This window comes from Engystomops pustulosus, chromosome 1 (genome assembly GCF_040894005.1).
Source record: "Engystomops pustulosus chromosome 1, aEngPut4.maternal, whole genome shotgun sequence".
Classification (NCBI taxonomy): Eukaryota; Metazoa; Chordata; class Amphibia; order Anura; family Leptodactylidae; genus Engystomops; species Engystomops pustulosus.
The window spans coordinates 269,035,222-269,049,522 of record NC_092411.1 but is presented as its reverse complement, the minus strand read 5'-3'; the positions used below and the strand labels follow the sequence as shown (position 1 = coordinate 269,049,522).

At 42.5% G+C, this 14,301-nt stretch overlaps 1 protein-coding gene across 3 annotated transcripts in view; it reads left to right on the top strand.

Moving 5' to 3' along the window:
• The window catches only part of AFAP1 (actin filament associated protein 1), a 95,609-nt gene that overhangs the window by 50,363 nt on the left and 30,945 nt on the right, over positions 1-14,301 (top strand). For 2 of the 3 annotated variants that reach the window (XM_072126137.1, XM_072126135.1), the window contains exons 4-6: positions 5,614-5,722; positions 12,036-12,247; positions 13,362-13,541. In XM_072126137.1, coding sequence (XP_071982238.1) covers positions 5,614-5,722; positions 12,036-12,247; positions 13,362-13,541 — 501 coding nt within the window. The remainder of the gene's footprint in view (positions 1-5,613; positions 5,723-12,035; positions 12,248-13,361; positions 13,542-14,301) is intronic. The other variant, XM_072126136.1, reaches the window with a different exon arrangement.

Genomic DNA, 14,301 nt, shown 5'->3' with positions numbered 1-14,301 from the left:
TCATTGGATTTTCTAGAACTTCTGCAAAAACCCTTTGACAAGGAGATATATTCCCACTCCTGACCGATGTCTTTGGTCTCCAGTTCCTTGCTCTGCCCTTTGCCCAAAAACTGTAGCAAGATTTGGCCTTTGTAGCAATAGTCATATCACATGACTTCCGGACAGTCCGACTTTGACGTGTAGGTAGCTCTCTTCCAAAAGATGCTGCTATAGGCAAATTTTTTCCTTACATCCAAAAAAAACTTACTTTTATTTCCTGTAATATTCCACCTCTTCCCTTGTAAAATCTGTTCTTTAATGTTAAGCTTTTATTTCTCCAGATCCACAGAACACTTAGTCATCATCTGGAGAAAATGGGTCCCTTTTCCATCAGTAGTTCTGTGAGGTCTCTGTAGGCCAGTGATGCTGTCTTCATTAAAAATGTAGCCAGAAGGAAAAAGTGTGATCCAGGGTTTCCCACAAGCCTCCTGGCAAGAAGCCTCCACCAGCCAAATGGGCCATAGTGTTGGGATGGAAGGTCAAAAATGTAGGATGTCGGCTGTGGGGAACGTATTCGGGATTTCACCTGACCTTTCAGTTCTTGAAGGGGGGAACCCTGAGGCGAATTATTTTTGGAATAGGCTGGATAGTATGTGGTTCATCTGTTTGTCTGATGCGGAGCCAGTTGGGCCGGTGCATAATTTTTCCCACACTTGCCTGGCTTTTATTTTTATGTATTCCTCCGTCGCGTCCATGGCTAGACTTCAATTGGTGAATAGTTTATTTAGCTATGGGCTCTGAGATAGGGTAATAAGAGGAAATTTATCCTGCCCCGAGGTGCAAGCAACTTGAACTTTCTGGTCGGTCATTATGTAGAAAAAAGTACATTTCATTCATTCCACATGGCTCAGATTCTAGGTATAAGTTAGCAGGATTTAACGATGACATTTCACCTAATATGACTCTTCTCACCTGATTTTCACATAATATGAGTTTGGTTTAGTGGTTGCAGGGATAGTATCAGTTCAAAAGCCCCTATCTCCTGTTCTAGACCTAGGACCTAGAAACAAGTATTATGTGTCATGTCAAAGATAAGCATTTCATCATTGAGATGACATCAGGTTTATGGCTTTGTGACCAACAGAAACAGAAATTCTCTATTTATAACTCTCCTGTATGTCCAGTTCTGTAGCTCACAGAACCTTAAGCTTAATGGGATCTGAAAGTTTGGCTTCTTATCTTTAATATGACACAACAAGCTAATTTCTAGGTGCTGTAGAACTAAAGACAGGGGCTTCTGAAGTGACACGTCACCTGCTTCCACTAAACTTGACTCATCTCGTGTGAAAATGCAGTGAGAGGAGTCATATTTACCTGACTTAAGGATAGATATTTTTTTATGGATAAACATGTGAGGGAATTCTAGAAAGGACATTTCATCCCCTACCTGAGGGGACTAGTAGTTTAGTGGGGTGACCTTTTAAGCTGGAACTTGGCCAATAGATGTAAATTAGTATACAAGATTTTGATTATGTTCATAGAGCTAGTAAATGAACGAGCAGTTTTTGGGTGAAGAACCAGGATTCATGTCTAAGGTATCCTGCATTAGGTACAGTATTCTTGGGTGAATACTTCCATTGTGGATCTGTCATTGACATCCAACCAAAACTCTGTCCATTGACATTGTTAAGGTGAGATCTCATTCTTCCAACCTTCCCACAAGCCCAAAAGCCCCACCGATCTCAAGCATCTCAATACTATAACTCTCTTTATGGTTCTCCGATTTGGACAATCTACATTTCAATGGGTCCCTTGACAATTAGTCGATCAAGAAGTCTCCGTCTCCCGTTGACCTCGAACGATTAGCTACCTTACGTGTGGACACCTAGGGGCACATTTACTTACCCGGTCCGTTCGCGATCCAGCGGCGCGTTCTCTGCGGTGGATTCGGGTCCGGCCGGGATTCATCAAGGTAGTACCTCCGCCGTCCACCAGGTGCCGCTGCTGCGCTGAAAAGCATCTGAACGCACTCAACTTCACCGAGCCGGACCAAGTGAAGGTAAGCGCGTCCCAAGCGACACTTTTGTTTGAAATGCGGCGGTTTTTCCGAATCCGTTGGGTTTTCGCTCGGCCACGCCCCACGATTTCCGTTGCGTGCATGCCAGCGCCGATGCACCAAAATCCGAACGCGTGCGTCCAAAATCCCGGGGCAATACAGGGAAAATCGTCGCAAATCGGAAATATTCGGGTAACACGTCGGGAAAACGCGAATCGGGCCCTTAGTAAATGACCCTCAATGTGTTATGTTCTCAATTTCCCTGCAGTGCCCCCCACAGGGGAAATCAAATATTTCACTGTTCCCTTTCAAATCTATAGGATGTGTAATGGGGTCCTCCAGAACGAGTGATGCTCTTCCATAGTCATGAAAAGCCTTAGTAGGGTATATGGAAATGGGCTCATCAAATCCAGTCTTATCAGTATGGGCTGTTTATCGTAGTCCCCCATCTTTCCTGTAAGGTTCATTATGTTTCAGATATGACACAATCTGGACTTTTCCATGACAGACCTTTCAGCAGAGAAACCTTTCTAGACCCGCTTGAAAGAACAACCAGTACAATCGTAAATTGATTCCATCTGTGTTGACATTGGCGAAAGAGCGCGGCTCGGCCCAGCCCTGTAGTAACCATCGGTGTAAAGGTATCTGACTCAGACATGAACCATTTGTGTTTCATTTCCTTCATTGCTAGAGTTCTCCATGGCTTCCGCATAGAAGAAAACAAGGGGAGATTTACTTAAAATATTGACTTACAAATTCATTATGAAATGGGGTGAGCGCTGTGTCTTAGGTTTTCTATGTAAGTAATCGTGTTATGGAAAGTGAAACCATAAGTCGGGGGTTGTTACCCTAAGAACGCATCTAGGGTCAGGAAACGCCACAATAATGTTAAATTCTGCATACTGGTGCTTTTAAGTAGTCAGTATGTGAACGGATACATTAAACATTAAGGTATGAGACACTGGTAATCTGAAGTATCTCAGAAAATTTTAATAGACTAAGCTGCAATACCAAACATAGCCACCGAACCAGAGTGGCGCTGTCTCAGACTCAGAATTTATTATGGTTTGCATTAGTAATAACAGACAATGAAGTTTTGCATACATTACAGTTTTTGTCTTTTATTCTTTGAGAGCAGGTCAAGGACTTTGGGGAATGGGTCCTTTTTTTGCAGTGAGAGAGTAGGACTGTGACTCCGGTGATACATTTGCTATCTGTTTAGCTATCACCTCTAAGGTTTATAACACAGACCAAACAGTGTGCTGGGGATGCGTCATATGATATGTGATTCAAGGAGTTTTGTTATCCGAACCAAACAGTAATCACATTTTCAGTAAAGCACTGCCTTTTCACAGGGAAGCAGGGACTCCTTGTATCACTATGATGCTCGGAGTCCCCTCCTTGGCACAGTGTTCAGTCTGTGGAATCTGACCACCACACAGTCCGGGATTCATGGACTGACCACAGTCGTTTGTTTTTAGTCTAAGAACGGATCTCTGGATTCTGCAGAGAAACTTAAACAAAAAGTTTCACAGAGTTTATATAGGTGCTTAAAGGGGTATTCCCATCTGGGCATTCACATGTCCTTTAATTCATCTGCCATATACATACATATTTTCAATTTGGATGTTACTAAAAAATATTTACTTGGGTGAAGATCATTCCCCACGTTGCCCCTTAGAAATGAGATAATTGTTCTTGGATACGACCCCCTCCACCCTCTTTCAGCAGTGGCCATACATGCACTATTGAGGCCTGACTGCTCACCTTGTTTCAGCGTTCATTACAACAGGACATATGTGGGACGTGCAGTAACTACCTGACATTTCATATGCAAAAACAATTTGCTTCTTTGTGCAATCACTGCAGCAGAGGTGGTCGTATCCAAAGACAACAATCTTGTTTTTAAAGGAACAACATGTCTACAATTTTTTTGGAAAAAAACATCCTATTGAAGCAATGTATATCTATGGCAGAGGAATTAAATTAAATGTGAATGTCCAGTTGGTAATACCCCTGTAACCACCACTCCGTAAGGGTGGTTTAGTGACCTTTATTGTCCTGACAGGTTCCCTTTTTTGTGTTAACATGAATTTGGGGCTGTGTGCCTAAAGTTCAGTGTTAGTTATTGGCAACAACCACCTCTTGTCTGTGTCTAATAGTCATCACAAGTTGTCCGTCATCCGTCTAAATAATGACTGCAGATTCATCCATTTTTCGGTGCTCCCCCTTGTGTTCCATATAGTCACCTCCTCTGCTTTCTAATACGCTTTCTGCATCAGGGTTCATGTCTATCTCCCAAACACACATGTGATTCATCCGAGATCATGTCAGGTTAAACGCTTCTCACTTTTTACACTTTCACTCGATATGACTTGTTTTATGAGAATATTTATGGTTCCAATAACTCTAAAATAATAAAACAAAGAAACTGGGCCGTACATCCTGATCCCCAAAACATAACTAAATCTTTCTACATTTCTTGATTCCTCCCATGTACCCCCCTTTTTGGTTATATACAGGCAGTCCCCGGGTTACGTACAAAATAGGTTTGTTCTTAAGTTGAGTTTGTATGTAAGTCGGAACTGTATAGTTTGTTTGTTTTTTTTTGCCCCAGTGACAATTGGATTTTCAAAATTTTTTGCTGTAATGGGACCAAGGATTATCAATTAAATGTCATTACAGACACCTTACAGCTGGTCATTGCAGTCTGGGACCATAGTAACATCCAGAGAGCTTCACCGGAGGTCACAGTGGGCAGAGGGGTCCGTCTGTAAGTCGGGTGTCCTGTATATATTAGCTATGAGAAAGGAACAGATGGAAACAAACGTGACCGCACAATATCTGACTACACAGTTTGTATGTTGTCTGTCATTATATAATCTGTGTACAAAGAAGTAAAATACTTTAACAAGATCCTATTGCAGAGTTGCAGATAGGCAATGAGATAATTTAAAGGACATCTACCATCAAAGTCAAGGATGGATGAACCAGGGACAAATCCAGGCACAACCAGGGACATTACTTATAGATCCAGGCACAGTGACTGTGGTAATCTTCTTATATTTGTTATCCATGGCCGCTGTCCTTCTCAAATCGACTTTTACAATTATGCTAATGAGCCAGAAGGGCTCCTGTGGGAGTTCACAGGCTGTTACACTGTGCAGAACCTTTCTCCCTCCCAATGTTTGAAATTACAGCAGACACAGGTGAGGGGTAAGTGCTGTGGGAGCAGAGGGGAGACAGTGTAACAGCCGTTGAAGCTACAGCATGGAGGAGCTCTGGCCTTTTTCTGGCTTATTAGCATAATTTTAAATTATTTTAGACAGAAGGGGCCACCGATAACGAATATAAGATTACCGCAGTCAGAGCCTGGATCTATGATGGATTATGATGGTAGATTTTCTTAGTGACAGGGACATACTGTATAGAATCTGTATTGGAATATTGTATATATTAGGTTAGGTTATTGCGTGTCCTGTGAGCTGTGATGTCACTAGACTCCTTGTGTATCATAGAACAATATTACTGCGATCATTGAGATATTTCTTAACGTCTTACACTTTTTGTCGTAACAGCCTCCGGACAATGGACCCCCGCCGTTGCCAACATCGTCCCTCCCAGAAGGCTACTATGAAGAAGCCGTGCCTCTAAGCCCTGGTAAAGCCCCTGAATACATAACTTCCAGTGAGTTATTAATTTATGTTGGTCCACAGCCATAGGTGTCCATGTACCTCTATTCTTTAACGTAGTGGTGGGCAATCGCGGACCCTAGTGTCCAATATTCACCTTTATGGACTACAGGAAGGCGTCTCATCTATGGAAATATGAAGACGGATGATCCCTCCACACGACTCCCATACCTCTGTTTCTTAAATGGTGGAGCCTAGGACGGAGCCTAGAACTACAACTGAGGGCCCATGATGGAATTCATTGACCACCACTATTTTAAAGCATATTACATGAGATCAGCATTTCATAGTTAAGATCTACAAAAAAAAGTTGAGTAACTTCGCAGGGCCTCTAAAAGTTTAAAGGAAATGGTAATGGCAGTGTGACTGTGGTAATCATCTTATATTTAATATCCATGGCCTACTTCCTTCTAAAATCAACTTTTAAAATTATGCTTATGAGCAAGAAGGGCTTATGTTTCCAGAGCACCTCCGTGCTGTAGCTTCACAGGATGTTACACTGCCACACCCACACCTCTTTTCCCCCTTCCTCTGCTGTAATCTCACACAGCAGGAGGGGAAGTGCTCCTTTACAGTGTATCAAAATCTGAAGTTACAGCACAAAGGGGCTCTAGTAAAAGCCTCCAGAGCCCTTCTTGCTCATTAGAATAATTTTAAAAGTTGATTTTAGAAGGAAGGAGGCCATGGATAACAAATATAAGAAGATTACCACAGTCACAGTGCCTGGATCTATGAGTAAGTGTCCTTGGCTTATGATGATGGATTCTGGTGCTAAATTTCCTTTAATGTGGACCAAATTTACATATATTAAATTACGTCTTTTAACAGTAGCTTTCCCCAACCTATAGAATGCAATATATATATAGATATAAATATTTATTTTATGTAATTTCTTTATTAATAATTTTTCCATAAATCATTACATATAACAAAAAATAATAATACTGTAATATTTGCAATCTTACTCAACTTTTTCTCTAGATTGATGATGAAATGTTTTTGAGAGCAGGGTGATTCTTTAGAGTAGCCAAATTAGTTGTACAATATACTACAATCTGCAACAGGGATTCATTTCTCCTATAAACATAGTTATTAAAGGGAACCTGTCTCTTTTACCCCATTGACCTACTAGCCCCCTCAGGTAGGGTATGAAATGTCCTTTCTAGAACTCCCTTTATGTGAAATCTCACCCGTTGACGTATAAATATTTACCTTCAAAGTCAGGCAATTATTCCTCTTTCCTCTTCGCACCTTATTTTCACATGAGACGAGTCAAATTTAGAGGTTTAAGTGGTAGTGTCACTTCAGTCGTCTCAATCTTCTGTTCTATAGCACTTAGAAACTTGCTTTTTGTGTCATAGTAAAGACAACAATCATATTTCAAATCGCATGAGGCTTGTGGCCTTGTGCGCTACAGAACTGGAGATACGAGCAGCTAAAGACATAGTTGGAAATGCAAACTGTAGACCCAGATAACTGCCTGGATGTTTAGTTATGTAGATTACAGAACAATAAGCCCGCTGCGATCTGAATATGAGATTCTTATCTTTAATATGACACCAGTGACATGTTTCTAGGTGCTATGGAACAGAAGATAGAGACTTTTTTTTAATTGACACTGCCCCTGCAACCACTAAACTTAACTCATCGGACATGACTGACGCGATAAGTTTTTATTTTTATAATCCAGTTATGTCAGATTTCACATATAACAGGAATTCTTAAGAGCACATTTCATCTCCTACCTGAGATGGGGGCTAGTAGATTAATGGGGTAAAACCTAGTGACAGGTTTCCTTAAAGGGAACCTACCACCCCGATTCTACTTATAAAGGTAGATTGGGTGGTAGGTGGATGGATGGGACGTGAGGATAGCCCTTTTTTTGGGCCAATCCTCATGTCCCGGGCGTCTTTTACAAAACTTTATTACATCTATATGCAAATTTTTTTATGAGGCTACTGGGGCTTGGAGTAGCCGGACATTAGGCGTTACTCCGCCTACCAGGAAATCTTCGGCGCGCAGCTACCAGGAGCCCTCGTCCGAGTCCCCCGGCTACTGCGCATGCGCAGTAGTTCCGGAGCCACGGCCGCGCAGCCAAAGGCGCATGCGCAGAACGCATTATCTGGTAGGCGGAGTAACGCGGCTACTGGGGTGTGGAGTAGCCGTGACTAGTAGCCTCATGTCCAGCTACTCCACGCCCCAGTAGCCGCATAAAAAAATTTGCATATAGATGTAATAAAGTTTTGTAAAAGACGCCCGGGACGTGAGGATTTGCCCAAAAAAGGGCTATCCTCACGTCCCATCCATCCACCTACCCACCCCTTCTACCTCTATAGGTAGAATCGGGGTGGTAGGTGCCCTTTAAATAATCAATGATAACGTGTAAGTATGATGAGGGCAACGTAATGCTAGATAGTGCGGTGACTCTGTAGCTCTTCCCACCTAATGTAACAACTGAAGTACATGAGAGACAATGCTTTATTGGTTGTTATTCTGCAGTATTTGTGCAGTATCTGCATGTTTTAATTTGCTACTCTGTTCTGTTATAAGCGGGGGCATGAATGATGGGAAGGGGCTTAGCCAGGGGCAGGGATTGACAGCGATGCCTCTGTGCAGCCAGTTGTCTTGCAGCCAGGAAAGTGAGGAGGAGGGTTACATGCCCGATACACATTGAAAAGATTTCTTTGTGTTCTTTATTTCTCAGTTTTAATTGCAATATAATACAAAATTACGATTAATATGAAGATAAATGGAAGCATTTTTTTTTTTGCCTTTTTATATGGTTAGTATTCTATTAATGGGGAAACATCAGAAATTATTTCAAATTACAGGAAGCAATGGATTGTAGCACAGAGACCAAGGAGTGGCAGAAAGCTGCATACAGGGCCATATCTTTGTATATGATGTCGAATATTGCTATGCTGTCTTATTTTAAACTTTTTACAAAATGTAACCAATATTGCAGATAACAGTAAACTTCATAGTAATTTTTAGCTAAGAGAAATGTACCTTTGTCCTATTTAGTAGCTGGTATGTAACAACCGATATATGAGGAGAAGCTGATAAAGTTTCTATGACTTACCATATAGATACTTGAGTAAAAGTTTTTCAGCACAAGAATTATGTCCATACGAGTCTATGAAAAAGTAAACTCAGTGCTCACATTTGCGACACCTCCTGCACGTCCTCTTCTTGATTTCTGTGCAACGGGTCTGTACGCGCTGGCCGCCTGCTGACATCATTGAGTGTGCACGGCCATCGCGCACAGGAATCTAGAAGAGGACCTGCAGGGGGTGTCGGAAGTGTGAGCACAGAGTATACTTTTTTTTTAATGTACTGGGCATACTGGGGGTAGGAGGCTGACTTTATACTGAGGGGCATGGGCAGGCTACATAATGGGGGCAGGGGCCTGCCAGGCTATATACTGGGGACAGGGGGATGTCTAGCTATATACTGGGGGCAGGGGGATGTTGGGCAGGCTGTGACCAATGCAATTCCCACCATAGGCTTATACTTGAGTCAATACGTTGTCCCAGTTTTTTGTGGTAAAATTAGGTGCCTCGGCTTATATCCGGGTCGGCTTATACTTGAGTATATAGGGTAACTTACAGACCGTCTCCAGTAGTCTAATTACGTTATAAAGCTGAACTATGAAGTGAAATATTCACTAGGTATATAACGAATTCATCTCTATCCTCCTTGACTCTTTTGTATCTGCTTTGTATTTGAGAAGGTTTTCAGAAACACTGCTCACGGCAGGAGAAGAAAGGAGCAAAAATGGGGCAGAGAAGCTGTTGTCATTAATAAAGCATATTAAAGAGTTATCATTCACTTCTGATATCCCCTTCTCTATATTAATAATACTTTTTATGAACAGCACTGTATGTTAGGTATATTTCCCTTGATTTTAGCAAAGAGTGCAGCTACCCCTGTGATCTGTTATTACTGGTGATATACTAGGTTAATCCTGGCAGCCATTGTTGCCCTTTTGACCCCTGTTCTTGACAGCGTTAATGCGCTCCAGGCTTTGGAAAGGCTATTCCCTTCTTGCTGTGATTTTCTTTGGCGACCTTCCTAATATTCCCCCGGGGGCCTAGGAGGAGGAACGTACACCCAGCTTGTTCTGCTGCAGCAGGGACTGACCCCCCCTCCCCCTCCTTCCCTGCCGAAATAAATGGAGGCCGTTCTGTGTTGTTGTTGTTGACGCAGTTACAAAACCACATACCCGCAAATGTAAGCAAAAATGTTTAGGAAAGTGAAATTATTGGGTTTTTGCGGTTTGAGGTTCTGCACGAGCCAAACGATTGGGTCATTCGCTGCAGAACGCAAATCAGGAAATGCGATTGTTTCTTTCTCTGCAGGGATAGAACATTCCTCACAGTTTGGTACCGGAGTGGATTTTATGTTTGATCTCCGGGGGTTAGTTATGGGCTGGAGCTGGAGGATGTCCATATTGTGATATTACTCGTTAGATCAACATGAAAATGATTTATTTACACAAGAAGCCAAGACCATCATCAGCTGAAGCCTTGGCTCGCTGCTTCGCCCTCATTTGACTGTTCTCTAACATGATAAAGAACATGGGAGCGCACATGGGGGTCTGTACGTGATCCAATGTGGGAATATCATTTACAGTTTTTAGACCCCCCAACGTTTTTATACATTGAAATTTAGATCTGGCCTTATAGATGAAGGAACTTCCATTATAAGTCTTTGTAAAATCTGTGGTCTGAATCTGATAATTATATGCCAATGAGCAGGAACACCATGGGTGTGACGACCAGGTACCTTCACTCAACATTGATCGATTGAGTGCCAAGCGTTCCCCGACAAACTTGGAAAGAGGGGGGGTCTCAGGTCTCATTCATACATCCTATAACAGGGGAAGTCTTCGGAACCAAACATGCCCAAACACTTTTAATAGCTGTTGGTTTAGTGCTTCTTTGGCTAAAAGCTTTTTGCGGACTACCCTACATACTTGCATGCTTGCTCAACTTGCATATATCTCTCGAGTCGGGGTAAGATGATTTTGGACACCTTTGTTGGCTGTTTACATCCACAACAAAACAAAAAAGTTGGACAATGCAATTCAAAATGTTATGCACCAGGGGCAGGGCGGTGGAGTTGTGGATGTGTTGTTGTGATTAAATGGACCGACACCAACTACGCATATACCCCCAAATACTCCATTCAGAGCAAACAATAATAGTGGAGAAACACCAGAGTAGAAAATAGTTAATACTGGAGACCACAGAGCGGTGAAATAATACTGAAGACCCCAGAGCAGACCAAAAAAATAATAATTTCCTTTCTCCTTCTATCCTCCCTGCTCCACACTGCAGCTTCTTCTCTCCTCCATGTACCACACTGCAGCTTTGTTTCTCCTCCATGTACCACACTGCAGCTTTGTTTCTCCTACAGGTGCCGCTATGCTGTGTGTCCCAAGCTGGTTGTATGCACCAGTATCGGGACCCAGGGCAAAGCTGTGCGACCGTGCAGGAGAGGACCTGGGAGCAGCACAGTACAATTACTTACCACTCCTGGGTCCTCTCCTGTTCCTATGGTCACTCTTCTATGTGTCCTAACACTGCATTATGCAGTGCATATGACCAACATCAGGACTCAGGACACAGAGCTGAGTAGTGAGGACACCAGAGAGTAGTGAGGACTTCTTAGCTGTACTCACCGCTACCTGACCTACCTGCACCAGTGAACACATCTATCAGTTATGGATGTGCTCTTAATACTTTGACTGTCAGTAGGGTCTGGGTGGCAACTCAAGGCTTGACTGGCCACATGTGGCCCATTGGCTGTAGCTCTTGCACCCTTTTTTTTTAAGGCTTTTATAGGAGATAATTGTGGCACTTTATGTACATGCTCAGTAGTGATGCTTCTCCACTACTGATCAAAGGAACAAGGCACCGAAAAGGAGCATTTATCTCAGCACTGCTCAACACTGGGGTGTGACTGTGGTGTCAGAGTTGGTGACCATTTTGGTGGTGGTGGAGTCAGAGAAAGGAAAATTGAAGAGTCAGAAGTTTGGCTTACCGACTCCACAGCTCTGATCAGGGGAGTGTCCGTTGGGCCCATCAGAGTTGGGGTTTTTGGACAACTGTTCTCTTGTGTATAGGACTTTTGGTCAGGACCATGTAATGCCACATTTTGTTTTTTTTTCATGAAGGCCATGATTGGTTGATTTGTTATTTGTCTGTGTATGTTCACCACACATCTTAGAAAGTTCATGCAGAGAGATTGTGAAGCCAAAGTTTCTTCTTGCGTTTAACTAATTTTCATGTTTTCTTATTAAGATTATGACTCGGATGCGATGAGCAGCTCGTATGAATCTTACGATGAAGAAGAGGAAGACGGAAAAGGACAGAAAAAGAGACTTCAATGGCCGTCGGAGGAAGCCTCTATGGACCTTGTCAAAGATGCCAAGATCTGTGCCTTTCTCCTGCGGAAGAAAAGATTTGGGCAGTGGACTAAACTTTTATGCGTCATTAAAGAAAACAAATTAATGGTAAGAGTTTGGATTATACAAAAATAAAATGTAACTCTTAAGTATATTCCAGAGATGATGAACTTTTTACAGTGTTCTTGAATTTTGGTTTAGCTTTGACTCTATATAGCAATCCTCTCTCCTGTCCTGAATTCCTGTACGGTTAAAGGAGTTCTCCAGTCTCAGTGATGAGACCCCCACAGATCTCGACCATTGAACCCCTATCGTAGCTCAAGATGAATAGAGCAGTTGGGTGCACATGCATCGGCTGCTCTATTCTCTATATGGCGCTGACGAAGATTACTGAGTACAGGTAGCCCCCGGGTTACGTACAAGATAGGTTCTGTAGGTTTGTTCCTAAGTTGAATTCTTATGTAAGTCGGAACTGTATACTTTATAATTGTAACTCCAGCCAAATTCTTTTTGGTCTCTGTGACAATTGGATTTTAAAAATGTTGGATTGTCACAAGAACCAGGAGTAACAATAAAGCTTCATTACAGACACCTGTGATAACTGTTACAGTTGATTATTGTAGCCACGGACTAAAGTACAGTAAATTACCAATATCCAGAGGTCCGTTTGTAACTAGGGGTCGGGTGTTCTTAAGTAGGGGACCACCTATACAATGATTTGCGATCTTTTTCAGGACCATAGAGATCAACTGAGCAGCTGGCGCATGCGTGACTGGTTGCTGCGGTCATCTCCAGTACAACAGGAGTACAGCGAACCTCCGTTCTCGAGATCCGTGGGGGTCCCATTACCGAGACACCCCACCGATCAGCATCCTGTGGATAAGGCCTAACTTGCTATGACTGGAGAACCCCTTTTAGGATTGTCTTCACACTGGCATTTTGCAGTGTTTTTTGTTTTTAAAGGAACCTTGGAAAATCCGATCTCTGTCAAATTAGGAGATTCAAATTTGCATTGTATATTTAAAGGAAATGGCAAAGTGTGATCATAGCTGATTCCATGCATTAAAGGGGTTGTATTATCAGAGACCCCCCCCCCCCTTTCATATAGCCACAACACAGAAGGAGGGGTCTCTAGCATCAGCCATATGACCTACTTGGACAGGGATTGTCTTCTTGTGATTCCAGATTGAGTGATAATTGAATCTTCTCTCTTTATTACCAGTGCTACAAATCCTCCAAGGACCAGCAACCACAGATGGAGTTACTCCTGAACGGCTGCTCCGTCTCCTATGTACCAAAGGATGGTAAAAAGAAAAAGCATGAACTGAAGATTACTCATCAGGGAACAGATGCTCTGGTTCTCGCTGTCCAAAGTGAGGAGCAGGCCGAGCAATGGCTGAAGGTAACCTGATCTGTTCTGTAGTCATCTGAGACTAGAATTCTCTGAGTCAATAATGTAGGATTACAGATGGACTTGTGTTTTTTTTAATATGTCTTATAGTGTAATGAACTTTTGGACATAGCCTGGGATTCTTTACTGTAAGAGCAGTGAGAAGTTGATGTAGTGATAACGTGTCTCATGGGAGAGGGTCTACAGGAGCTCGGGGATGGTGGGGTTAGCCATTGTCTGCACCAACGCTGGAGGATTATAAATTTAAAAAAATACTTGGGAAAATTAAAAAGCAATCCTAAGGCTTTTTGTTTTGAACCTTTTTTTGTCTAGGAGGATGAGGCAGAAGCGGCTTGTGGCTGATGATGTGGCGGAGGTGTTTGACCAGCTATACTGGTTGTGTGGGCAGTGGGACATGTATGAGAGGTCTTATGCCCGGGCACCACCATACCTTCAGTCAGCTCCTGCCCATCCTCTTCTTTGTTATAAATTATCCCTAATCCGGCTTAGAGCCACGACCATTGGTTGGGAAACCTTGTTTTTAACGATATTTTATTTTTCTATTATCTTCTCTCAAAATCTATGAATAATCTCAATTCCTCGGATCTGTACACATCCTACTGGCAATCCAGATGATGAAACTAAATAAGTTCACACTATCCAAGGAGTCAAACTGTGGATCAACGTGATCCGGGCCCCTTTCCTTAATGGGCCCCTTGGCAGCTGTCTAGACTTCTTCTATGACATGTACGCCTTTTAGGATTTTGGTAGA